A 13,369-nucleotide genomic window follows, 5' to 3' on the forward strand; every position below is an offset into this window, starting at 1 on the left:
GACTCAACTCCAGATGTCAGTGCTCCCCCTCAGAAATATATAGTTGTCCATCTGGACCTCTCAGGCCAGCATGTCTCTTTCCTACTTCCCAAACTATTCCACATGACGCTGGTGCCCAGTCAGCCCTCAGTGCCCTGGGACAGCCACAAGACACATGAGCAGTTAGAGGCTGGGAGACGTCATCTTAGTACTTTTGTCATCCCCAAACTGCTCCAAGCACCTGTCTGCTTTGCAGTGTCACCTGGCCACGGGATGCCTTTCAGGAGTTGCTGTAGACCACAGAGGCAGAGGGCGCTTAGGTTTCAGTACGTTTGTAGACACAGGTCCCATGAGATTCTGTGGTATTAGATTGTGGTGGGGGAGCTGTACATCAGAATCACCCTGACTTTTGCCAGCTGTGGGGCTTGGCATGTGCATTCCGAGTTCCGTGGAGAGTCCTGCTGCAACTGCCTTTACAGACCATCACCACCTGCTATCCCCTGCTTCCCCCACCCAGGTCAGGCAGCCTCCCAGGGGTGGCTTTGTCCTTCTCCCCTCTCTTCCCAAGCCTCCGGGATGGCCAGGCCTCTCGGCTGGTGTGAGCTGTTCTGCATGAGCCATCCTGCCACCCCTCGCCCTGATCCATGGCTGCTCCCACTCATGGTGGTAGGAGAGGGACAGCAGTGGGGGAAGTGTCCAGGATTGCATGAGGCTAAGGTCAAGGTAGAAAAGGTAGACACAGGAGAGGGGAGGTTTCCCAGGTGGGAGAGGAAAAAGCGGAGAGAATAATTAATAATGATCTTCAAGCTCCTAGGTACCATTTCACTGTGTGCCAGGACAGACCTGGGGCTACAGGTCAAGGACTGAGGGCAGCTGTTGGGCTTTCAGGCCAGGAAGCAGTGACCAAAGGGACTGTGGCATCTCCTCCAAGGACAGGAGATTTGGAGGCCTAGACACAGTAGGGACCATGAGACCTGGGCCAGAGGGACCCTTCTCCAGGCCTCAAGGTAATGGTCTTTGGGTCTGTGTTTCCACTTGTGTTTTTCCACCGGCAGGTGCGACCTCCAGCCTCACACCATCCCGTGGGCCTGTGTCTCCATCTGTCTCCTTCCAGCCCCTGGCCCGTTCCACCCCCAGGGCAAGCCGCTTGCCTGGACCCACAGGGTCAGTTGTATCTACTGGCACCTCCTTCTCCTCCTCATCCCCTGGCTTGGCCTCTGCAGGGGCTGCAGAGGGTAAACAGGGTGCAGAGAGTGACCAGGCCGAGCCTATCATCTGCTCCAGTGGGGCAGAGGCACCTGCCAACTCTCTGCCCTCCAAAGTGCCTACCACCTTGATGCCTGTGAACACAGTGGCCCCGAAAGTGCCTGCCAACCCAGCATCTGTCAGCACAGTGCCCTCCAAGTTGCCAACTAGCTCAAAGCCCCCTGGTGCAGTGCCTTCTAATGTGCTCACCAATCCAGCACCATCCAAATTGCCCATCAACTCAACCCGTGCTGGCATGGTGCCATCCAAAGTGCCTACTAGCATGGTGCTCACCAAGGTGTCTGCCAGCACAGTCCCCACTGACAGGAGCAGCAGAAATGAGGTGAGTCCTCGCCCTTCCTGGCAGGGATCCTGGCCCCTTCCCCCGGGAGAGCTTACCCACCTGGCCCTGGCCTTGGCCCCTTCCCAGTCTGCATTCTGTGTCCAGCCTGTGCTGCTCTGTGGCCTCTCCTTGAGGGCATACAGACAGTTGAGAACCAGCCTCATGCAGGCCCCACACCATGTTCTCCAGGAGGAACAGTCATTGAGCTTCTAAGTCTGGACACCTCAGGAGGGTCAGCCACAGGGGGCACCCACTGGTCAGGTGTATAAGTTCATTTAGGGCTCGTAGTTCCTAGTGAAGCCGAGCGGTGCCGTTTTGCACATAAGGAAGCAGTGACGGGGACAGCACAGTGGCCCATCTGCCTCTTGCCTTGCTCTTCACCAGGATGCCTGGTGTGTCCCTCCATGGCCAGGCTTTACAGAACGCAGTCCCACCTGGAGCAGCCACTCACACCCAGCAGCCCCCCATTGTTGCCTGCTCCAAGCCTCACATCTAACCCTAGCTGCGGCTGTCTGCTGGGAAGAGCCAAGTCCATAGGGCCCTTTGGGCACATGGCCAGGCCTCTGACCCTGTGGCTGCTCTCTAGTTCTCAGGCCCAGGCAGGATGTCAGTGCAGGATGGAGCCCCGCCCTACCAAGGGCTTCCAGGTGGGCATGAGCTCACAGGCAGGCCAGGGAGTAGGGAAAGGCTGCCCTGGAGGAGGCCACCATTGGTGCAGGTCCTTGGTCCCCTCTACCCCCACTGCTCCAAGAAAAGGTGGCCTAGGGGCATTATAGATTGGGAATTGAGGGGTTGGAGTGTTAGTTCATGCCCTGGCCTGGGAATGGGACCGCCCTACCAGGTTCGTCTCCCTGCCAACCCCAGTCCCTTCCAGTGCTCTCCTTTCTTTCCCAGGAGACCCCAGCAGCTCCAACACCCGCCGGTGCCACTGGAGGCAGCTCAGCCTGGCTAGACAGCAGCTCTGAGAATAGGGGCCTTGGGTCGGAGCTGAGTAAGCCTGGCGTGCTGGCATCCCAGGTAGACAGCCCATTCTCGGGCTGCTTCGAGGATCTTGCCATCAGTGCCAGCACCTCCTTGGGCATGGGGCCCTGCCATGGCCCAGAGGAGAATGAGTACAAGTCCGAGGGCACCTTTGGGATCCACGTGGCTGAGAACCCCAGCATCCAGCTCCTGGAGGGCAACCCTGGGCCACCTGCGGACCCGGATGGTGGCCCCAGGCCACAAACCGACCGGAAGTTCCAGGAGAGGGAGGTGCCATGCCACAGGCCCTTACCTGGGGCTCTGTGGCTCCAGGTGGCTGTGACAGGGGTGCTGGTAGTCACACTCCTGGTGGTGCTGTACCGGCGGCGTCTGCACTAGTGAAGCCCTGGGCCCTTCCCACCACCCATCTGTTCCGTTCCTGTAGTACACCTGGCCCCTCTCCGAAGCCCCTTGTCCCTTTCTTGGGGATGGTGGAGGCTGGGTCAGAGGGGAGTTAAGGGACCGCAGGCCTGGCAGCAGGACATGCCTTGGCTGAACCAAGTCCTGAGAGCAGCATCTCTGTCCCCACTGTGCCTTGTGTGGGTCCCCGTCCTTGGCTTTCTGGGTCCTGGGCTGCCCCCAGTGCTCCAGACCTTCCCCACTGGCAATCCAGGTTATCATCCATGTCCTCCAGAGGAGCTTCCTCCTCCAGGCCTCAGCCCTGTTGGCCCAGGTGGAGCAGGAGGGACCACTGGAGCACGCGGTGCTTGGGAATGCTTCTCCTGTTGCATTGGTCCCTGAAGGCCTCAGGGCAGGTGTGTGGTGTGTGGGCGACTCCACAAGACCTGCCTCCCATCCTGGCAGCCCAGCTTGAGACCGTTGCATTGAGGCAGGCAGGAGCGGCAGGGTGGCTGCTCTCCAGGAGCCCAGCTGCCTTGAGTTCCTGCCCCACTGGGCCCCCTCCCCTGCTGGGCAATCCTGGGAAGGTCTGGAGGTTCCTGTGGACCTCAGGGAAGCCAGGGGCAGCTGTCAGGCCTGAGGAAGACCTCTGGAGCTCCTCTCCAGCCTCCTCTTTCCCTCCCCTCTGGTCTCCATTCTCTTCAGCTCCCTACATGGGCTGGGGAGGAGACACCTGGTGGGCAGAGCTCAGGCAGAGGTTTGGATTTCAGCTCCCTCACTTCCAGGGCTGTGTGGCTTTGGCAGATGTCAGACTTCTGGTCTTGCTTCTCTACGTGGACAGTGAGTATCTGGCTCATTCTTCACTGGGTTCTTCTGAGATTGAACCTACAGGTGTTTGCCAAGTGCCTGGCCCAGAGCAAGTGGCCACTGCTTCTCCCATCTCTCTCCTGCCCAACCTGGTAGAGCTGAGGGCATGAGAGGCAGAGTGCACAGTGGTCAAGGGCGCAGCTCTGCAGCACAGGCAGCCTAGGCCTGCGTCCCAACCTGCCTCTCACCAGCTCTGTGACCTTGGGCAAGGGATTTATCTGTCTGTCCCTTAGTTTTCTCACCTGTAAAAGGAGGATAAGTATATATATGTATTTCCCAGTGTTGTGAAGATTAAAGGAGTTTATCGATGTAGGTCTTAGGATGAGTCCTGGCATTTACCAAGGGTTGGATATATGTTATTATCTCTATTAAGTGTTGAGGGTCCAGGCGTGGTGGGCAACAGGGACCCCATCTCTACAAAAAAGTTTAAAAAATTAGCCAGGCGTGGTGGCGCACCTGTCGTCTTAGCTACTTGGGAGGCTGAGGTGGGAGGATCACTTGAGCCCAGAAGCTTGAAGCTGCAGTGAGCTAGGATCGTGCCACTGCACTCCAACCTGGGTGAGAGAGCGAGACCCTGTCTCAAGAAAAAGAAAAATGCAGAGAAACAGGAGTCTTGGCCACTCCTTTAGAGGCAGACTCAGACCCTCCTGCCTCACAGCTTTATCTTTGTATTTGCCCCTTACTTTATCTTGTGCCTTGAGAAATTGCTGGGGAGAGAGGTGTGTCCACTGGGCAGCTGTACAGGATGGAGGCTCTAGGGCGTTTCCATTCCCAGCAGCCAGGTTCCCCCACCCCAAGCTCACCCACTGTTGGGGAGATTATCTACAATAACACCAGAAACACATTGGGGTGGATTGGGGGTATCCTTATGGGTTCTTTTCAGGGAACCATTGCTTGGCAAGGCACAGGAGCCACCTCCATTTCTGAGCTCTGCAAGGGACAAGAACTAGAGCCATCAGGGGTTGGGCTCACTGTGGCCCCACCCCAAGCCGTCAGCCTCCAGGGATCTACACCCTGCCTTGGCTGCTACAGCTTTTTCACTCCACTGCCCTAGGGGAGTTCAGCAACCTAATGATCTCTATCTCTGAACATCTCTTCATCCCATGCTCCAAGTCCAGCAACCTGCACCCTGGAAGCAGGAGTGGACCCTACCCGAGCTGTCTGTACTAATCCCCATCCCTCACCACCAATCTTAAAAAGCCCTCTGTCCCCTACCCTAAACCCCAGTTAGGTACCCATGCTGGGCAGGTCAGTTAACAATTTATGCACAGGTACTAGTTTTATTGTATTACCGTCCCAGGGTAGCTTTGAAAAAAGTATCTCAAAAAGGCAACATGGGCCGAGCGCAGTGGCTCACGCCTGTAATCCCAGCACTTTGGGAGGCCAAGGTGGGCAGATCGCCTGAGGTCTGGAGTTCAAGACCAGCCTGGCCAACAGGGTGAAACGCCGTCTCTATAAAAATAAGAAAATTAGCCAGGTGTAGTGGCAGACGTCTGTAATCCCAGCTATTCAGGAGGCTGAGGCACGAGAATTCCATGAACCCAGGATGCGGAGGTTGCAGTGAGCCGAGATTGTGCCACTGCGCTCCAGCCTGGGCGACAGAGTGGTACTCTGTTTCAAAAAAAAAAAAAAAAAAAGGCAGTATGTAGCCCCAAAGACTGTTGCCCAAGTGGTAGAATTTTAGCACACTACCAGCCTAGGTAAAAAATACAAAAAGTAACTGGGCATGGTGGCACTCATCTATAGTCCCAGCTACATGGGAGGCTGAGGTGGGAAGATCACTTGAGCCCGCCAGGAGGCGGAGGTTGTAGTGAGCTGAGATCGCACCACTGCACTCCAGCCTGGATGACAGAGTGATATTCTGTCTCAAAAAATAATAATAATAATTTTAGCACAGTAACCAGCCATGATGGGAGATACCCTGGGTAAGGCATGTAGAAAGGGTTGAGGGACCTTCCCAGTCCCCTAGCCCCGCCTCCCATCCTCCCATCTTTTTCTTTTTTCTTTTTTTTAGGGAATCACCCAGCCTGGAGCGAAGTGGTGCAGTCATAACTCACTGTATCCTTAAACTCCCGGGCTTAAGTGATCCTCCTGCCTCAGCCTTCTGAGTAACTAGGACTTCAGGTACCTGTCACCATGCCTGGCTAATTAAATTTTTTTCTTTTTTTTTCTTTTTTTTTTTTGAGATGGAGTCTTGCTCTGTCACCCAGGCCGGAGTGCAGTGGCACGATCTCAGCTCACTGCGACCTCCACCTCCTGGGTTCAGGCCATTCTCCCGCCTCAGCCTCCAGAGTGGCTGGGACTACAGGCGCCTGCCACCACGCCTGGCTAATTTTTGTGCACTTTTAGTAGAGACGGGGTTTCACTGTGTTAGCCAGGATGGTCTTGATCTCCTGACCTTGTGATCCGCCCGCCTCGGCCTCCCAAAGTGCTGGGATTACAGGCGTGAGCCACCGCGCCCAGCCAAATTAAGTTTTTTATAGAGATGAGGTCATGCTGTTATGTTGCCCAGGTTGGCCTCATGAGATCTTGCCTTAGCCTCCCAAAGTGCTGGGATTACAGATGTGAGACACTGCACACAACCCCCACCACTTTTTTTTTCCCTTTTTCTTTTTTTGAGACAGTCTTACTCCGTTGCCCAGGCTGGAGTGTGGTGGCATGATCTCAGCTCACTGCAACCTCCGCCTCCCGGGTTCAAGCAATTCTCCTGCCTCAGCCTCCCGAGTAGCTGGGATTACAGAGGCCTGCCACCACACCCGACTAATTTTCGTATTTTTAGTAGAGACGGGGTTTCTCCATGTTGGCCAGGCTGTTCTTGAACTCCTGACCTCAAGTGCTCCACCTGCGTTGGCTTACCAAAGTGCTGGGATACAGGAGTGAGCCACTGCGCCTGGCTGACCCCAGCACTTTTCAAATGATGCCGCCCAAAGCCGTGACTTGGCCTACTTTGAACAGCAAACTTGTTGCTGCTGTTGTCAACCTGAAGGCCTCTCAAATGCCAGCTTCAAGCAGGGTGTGAATCGGCCAGTGTCAGATCTCAGGAGTCCTGTGTTGAGAGTGTGGCTTTCAGCTGCGGGGAGCTGCACTTAGTGAGGAAAGCCAGGCAGGTCACCCTCACAGCCAGATAATGTGGAGGTCAGAACCCAAGGAAGGGAGTGAGACCTCCACTCCCAGTGGGGGACCTGGCCACCCATCCTTGGGGACCTGAGAAAGCATACTTCACCTTGGGGTGAAGGCTGGGTGGGGCCAGAGGGACCAGTGCCCTCCTCAGTGCTTAGGGGCAGAGCCACCTGCAGCAATGGTATCTGCATATTAGTCCCTCTCCACCTTCTTTCTCCCGCTGAATCATTTCCCTCAAAGCCCAAGAGCTGTCACTGCTTCTTTCTCCCTGGGAAGAATGCGTGGACTCTGCCTGGTGATAGACTGAAGCCAGAACAGTGCCACACCCTCGCCTTAATTCCTTGCTAGGTGTTCTCAGATTTATGAGACTTCTTAGTCAAATATGAGGGAGGTTGGATGTGGTGGCTTGTGCCTGTAATCCCAGCATTTTGGGAAGCCGAGGTGGGAGGATCCCTTGAAGCCAGGAGTTTGAGACAAGCCTGGGCAACAAAGCAAGACCCTATCTCTAAAAAAAAAAAAAAAAAAAAATCTAGGAGATGCTCTTTACCCTGCCTGGCCTCAAACTATTAATAGCTTCCTTTGAGCAACATTATTTATTATGAACTTTCAAACACAAAAAAGTAGAGAGAGTAGAATAACAAATCCCCATGAGCCTATCACCCAACTTCAGTAATTATCAATTCATGGCCATCTTGTTCACCCCTGCCTGCTTCCCTGCTTCCCCTCATTCTGCAGAGGTTCTTTTCTTTTCTTTTCTTTTGAGACAGAGTGTTGCTCTGTTGCCCAGGCTGGAGTGCAGTGGCGCAACTTCGGCTCACTGCAACCTCCGCCTCCCAGGTTCAAGTGATTCTCCTGCTTCAGCCTCTCAAGTAGCTGGGATTACAGATGCCCACCAGCACAGCTGGCTAATTTTCGTATTTTTGTTAGAGATGGGGTTTCACCATGTTGGCCAGGCTGGTCTCGAACTCCTGACCTCAAGTGATCCGCCCGCCTTGGCCTCCCAAAATGCTGGGATTACAGGTGTGAACCACGGTGCCTGGCCACTGTACAGGTTCTTTATAGAAGTTGGAGAGTGAAGGGTTGAGAAAGCCAAGGGGCAGATGCGGGTCTGGAGGATTTTGTGCCTAAGGCCCTCTCTTTGCTCCCAGACAGCATGAAGTAACAATGAGGCATCCACCTCTTGGTTTTGTGGCCTCTGTGGATGATGTCTCTCACCTTGAACCAGTTCAGAGCTGGAGTAGCGCTGGGTCCTGTCTTCAGAGGAGGGGCCGAAGCGGGTTCCTCTGTTGTCAAGCTCTTTGGAGGTGCCTGGCTGCTACTACTGTCCCAGAGAGGTGATGATGAATGATGGGTGTGTCCAGTGGCAGTTTGCCCCACTGAGGCAGGGGCTTCCACTAGGCCCTGACAGAGCCCTTCCAGCAGGCAGAAATCGCTGTGCTAGGCAAGATTCAAACTCCGTAGCATGTCTCCTGCTCCCAGCTCTTAGGAATGGAGTCCTTCAGGCCTTGAGTCCCACATTTTCCATGATGCTCCATTAAGCAGCTGATAGCACCCCCACCTCCAGGGAAAGTGAGTTCAGAGTCCTTGGTCTAATGCATCTGTGTTGAAATTGAGGCCTTCCCCTGTGTTCACCTTTCTGCTCTTTTTCCTTTAGCCCAAGGCTATGAAGGCCTCATTCGGTGCTGGGCATGGTCACTCCTAGCATTCCTCACTCTGTTGCTAACAGCAACAGCAATAATAATAAGAGTTACAACTTACTCCATACCTTACTGTCTGCCAGGCATTAAGCTAAGTGCTTTACATATATTAAGTCATTTAATACTCACAATGACCCTATGAAAGAGATACCATCTCAACCCAATTGACAGCTGGTTTGCAAGATTAGGAGGGATGAAGAACCCAGGGGACAATGCGAGGGAAAACTCTGACCCCGGGGCCCCAGGCTGGATGCTCTTTATGCCTATGAACCACAGCTTATCACATGTCTGGAGTTAGGGACCCCACTTAAAGTGAGATTTTGGCTGGAGGTGGTGGATCACACCTATAATCCCAGCACTTTGGGAGACCAAGGCAGAAGGACTGCTTGAGGCCAGGAGTTCAAAACCAGTGTAGGTAACAGCTAGACCCTATCTCTACAAAAAAATTTAAAAATTAGCTGGGTGTGGTGGTACGTGCCTCAAGTTCCAGCTACTCAGGAGGCTGAGGTGGGAGGATCACTTGAGCACAGAAGTTTGAAGTTACAGTGAGCTATGATGGCACCACTGCACTTCAGCCTGGGCAAAAGAGGGAGACCCTGTCTCTAAAGTACATAGAGACTTTCACACCAACACATCTCTGCCCAGTATGCCAACATCTGCCACCTGCTATAATAGTACTATAACACTCAATATGTAATTAATGTAGTCTCAGGGATGTTATGACAATATGATTACAACTATCACGTGTGTGCCCAGCCAGGCTCAATGCCCCAGGCTGGGTGAGGTGGGGCAGGGGACACAGCCTAAAATGCCAGGCCTCAGGAAGCCATTTGGTTTAGCAGACATTGTTTATTAAAGGAGTTCCCTATGCCAGATCGAAGGCCTAAGATGATTAAGACACTATGAGTGCCTTCAAGTGGTTGGGGACGTTCATGATTGTGGTACAGACAAATAGTCTTTCACATCATTCTTTTATGTAATCATACAACAGATATTTGCACCTGCGTGTGCAGAGCACTGGGATAGGCCTCAGTGACACAGAATAATACAGCAAAGACCCCACCCGATGAGCCCCCTCCCACCACCCACCAGTACAGTAGGGGGTGGTTTAATGGAGTGTTCCTGGAACATGAAGTGGGGGCAGGCGTTGGGGTGGCAAAGGGACAAGTGTTTATCTGATCAGTTATGTACTGTTTATAATAAGTAAATCAGCAGAGGGGGAATAATACTTAGAACCTACAGAGAGTAAATCTGACAAGATGAAATGCTGATGAAAATATGGAGGAAATGAAACTCTCATGGGTTTTGCAGGGAATCTAAGTCAGTGCTGTGTTGTGAATGTAGGTGTACGCTTTGAATTCATATGTTGAAACCTAACCCCCAAAGCAATGGCATTAAGAGGTGGGGCCTTTGGGGCTGGGTATGGTGGCTCATGACTGTAATCCCAGCACATTGGGATGCTGGCAGGGGGCAGATCACTTGAAGCCAGGAGTCTGAGATCAGCCCGGCCAACATGGTGAAACCCCATCTGTACTAAAAATACAAAAATTAGCCAGGTGTGATGGCGTACATCTGTAATCCCAGCCACTCGGGAGGCTGAGACAGGAGAATAGCTTGAACCCAGTAGGTGGAGATTTCAGTGAGCCGAGATCGTGCCACTGCACTCCAGCCTGGGTGACAGAGCGAGACTCCATCTCAAAAAAATAATAAAACAAAGATGTGGGGCCTGTGGGAGGTGGTTAGGTCGTGAGGGTGGAGATCATGAATGGGGTTAGCACCTTATAAAACAGGCTTGAGGGAGCCCTTCTGTCCCTTCTACCATGTGTGGATGCAGTGAGAAGGCACCGTATCTCTGAAGCAGAGAGCCCGCCCTGGACACTGGATCTGCTGGCACCTTGATCTTGGACTTCCCAGCCTCTAGAACTGTGAGAAATAATTTTTTGTTGTTTACAAATTACCCAGGCTAAGGTGTTTCATTGTAACCTGAATGGACCAAGCTGGTGTGACCCTGTTGGAAAACTGGCAGTATCTACCAAAAGCCGAACATACGTATAAACTGTGATCCAGCAGTTCCACTCCTGGGTATGTACACCACAGAAAGCTATGTCCACCGAGACATTGGCAAGAATGTTTCTAACCACACGCTGACTGTAGCCCCAAACTTGAAACAACCCAAATGTCCATCCACCAACCCAAATGTCCATCCACCAACCCAAATGTCCATCCACAGTTGAAGCTGCAGTGAAGTCACAGGGTCGAATACTACTGCACAGCAACGAATATGAATGAAAATATCGCTATGCACGGCAACATGGATAAATTTCACAGACATGAGGTCAAGCAAAAGAGGTCAGAGTCCTCATCATCAAGAGAGAATTCATTGTATGATTCTCTTCCTACAAAAAGTACAGAAATAAGCAAAACTGATCCATGGTGTTAGAAGCCAGGGGAATGGTTAACAGGGGAGGGATACTGGGAAGGGGCATCCTGGAGTGCTGGTCTACCTCCTCATCTGGGTGTTGATTTCATGAGTATTGTCAGTTTGTTTCCAGACTCCCTGTTGGAGATGTGGAAATAAAAACCACCTAAACAAGAGCAGAGAGGCCATTTGGTCAAAGTTTGCAAAGGAGTCAGCCATGATTGCTTGTATTTGGCAGGGGTCAAAGGCAGGCAGGGACTGGGAAATGTTATAGTGGAAAAAAAGGGAAGGCTCTGGGTGTGCTGTGATTGGAGATTGTTGGCATGGGGACAGAGCGGAGTAACTGGAGGGGCATCTTTGGTTGGTTGGGGGCGTATATTTGGCTTTCTCTGGTTGGTCTGGAGTTGGAAGAGGGGGTGTGGTGGCTGGGGATTGGGAAGAAGCTGGCAGCCACTAAGTTCAGACTGTTCTGGGTCCGATTGCTGCTGAGGCTGTGGTTTGGCTTCCTTGGCTTCCCAGGCTGGTTATGGGTTTCTGGCCAGAGTCTATTGTCATATGTGGCCTGGCCATTGTCCAGTTGTATGTTCAGTCTCTTGGAAGGAAGGGTATTGACTCTGATAGGGGCCACCATCGCTGGAATGGGGGACACACAGTACTTCCTCCAGCTGCCTACACCCCCCTAGGGTCAGTGGCGCCTGCCTGTGAGGGTGAGCCCAATGGCTAGAGGGCTCTGCTCCAAGTCATTGCTTACTACACCCACAAACATTCTTCGTTCTTTAAGGCCTAACTTAAAGCCCAGATCCTACAGGAAACCTTGATTAGACCCCTCTCTTTATTAAGCTTCCTAAAATCAAACCCTGCTTTTGTGTAAATGCTGACCTCCTTGCCTACATTTTAAAAACCTAGAGCTGGGCATGATGGCCCCAGCCTGTAATCCCAGTGATTCAGGAGACTGAGGTGGGAGGATTGCTAGAAGCCAGGAGTTCGAGACCAGCCTGGGTAACATAGCTAGACCACATCTCTTAAAATAGTTAATTTAGCCAGGCATGATGATATGTGCCTGTAGTCCCAACTACTTGGAAGGCTGAGGTGTGAGGATCTTTGAGCCCAGGAGGTCGAGGCTACGGTAAGCTATGATCTCACCACTGTACTCCAGCCTGGGTGACAGAGCGAGACCCAGACTCAAAAAATAAAAATAAAAACCCTGAATATCTTCCTTCTACTTCTTCAGTGCTGTTTTTATTTAAAAAAAAAAAGAAAAAACAGCCAAAACCACAACTTTTTACTGAAGTGTAATGTAAATGCTGTAAAAGGCAGTGAAAGGCACAAGGGAGGTGGAGGGGTAGGAAGGGTGGAAGTCGGGGGAGGAAGTGGCAGGGCAGGCAAAATGAAGGGAAGCCCTGGGTTCTTGTCCTGCATCCGCAGCCAGCTCCCACTTTCCTCACCCTCCAGGACCTGTAAACTGTGAGGCTGGACCAGTTATGTCAAATCTGTCCTCCCCCAGAGCTCAGTCCCTCCGCCCTTGGGTGTCCTTGGCACAAGGCAGGCTAGGCTGCACCAGCTTCCTCCATCTCCGTCCTGCCTCCCCCATCCCCAGGTGCCATTCCCACACCATCTGAATCACTGATTTCCTCGCAATCAAACACTATCTTCCAGTTAATCACTTCGCTTGTATTTAACATAAGAAAGAAAAACCCTTTCATTATCACATACAGCTGGAAATCGGCTTCTTGCAGGAGGCGTATCCAAAGGAATTGGAGAAGAGATAAACTGGTAATTGGTGAAAGAGTTACTTTAATTTTTTTTCCTACTTGCTGTCATAATGATGTCCTTAGAACTGTGAGCCCGTGGACACTTCTGTACAATAAATCTGCTATTATTACTTCTAGAACTACAGTTATAATGGTCTACAATGCCCAGATGCCTGCTTGTAATGAGAAGCTACTGCAGTGAAGATCAACAGAGTCAGGGGGCTTGTCTGTGACCTCTCCTCCTTTTCCCTCCTGCCTTCTCCCTGGGGATGGGTGGGTTTCTACTTAAAGACAAGCTCCCAGCTCTCAGACAGAGAATGTATGAGAGCAAAACAGAAGTCACAGTCCTTTGGTACTTAATCTTGAAAGTGACATCCCAGCATTTTTTTTTTTTTTTTAAAGACAAGGGCATGCTCTATCGCCCAGGTTGGAGTAGAGTGGAGTAGAATGGCTCACTGCAGCCTCAAACTCCTGGGCTCAAGCAATCCTCCCACCTCAGCCTCCTGAGTTGCTGGGACCAGAGGCACATGCTACCATGCCTGGCTAACTTTCATGATTTTTAGTAGAGATGAAGTCTCACTGTGTTGCC

General features: G+C 52.2%; 1 protein-coding gene across 2 annotated transcripts in view; it reads left to right on the forward strand.

Annotated features, from left to right (window-relative positions):
- Positions 1-11,205, forward strand: part of MAVS (mitochondrial antiviral signaling protein) — a 31,420-nt gene extending 20,215 nt beyond the window's left edge. For both annotated transcript variants that reach the window (XM_063702270.1, XM_031004752.3), the window contains exons 6-7: positions 1,035-1,567; positions 2,462-11,205. In XM_063702270.1, the coding sequence (XP_063558340.1) occupies positions 1,035-1,567; positions 2,462-2,926 (998 nt within the window). In that variant the 3' untranslated portion in view covers positions 2,927-11,205. The remainder of the gene's footprint in view (positions 1-1,034; positions 1,568-2,461) is intronic.
- The last annotated feature ends 2,164 nt before the right edge of the window (positions 11,206-13,369 follow it).

Source organism: Gorilla gorilla, chromosome 21 (assembly GCF_029281585.2).
Source record: "Gorilla gorilla gorilla isolate KB3781 chromosome 21, NHGRI_mGorGor1-v2.1_pri, whole genome shotgun sequence".
Lineage (NCBI taxonomy): Eukaryota > Metazoa > Chordata > Mammalia > Primates > Hominidae > Gorilla > Gorilla gorilla.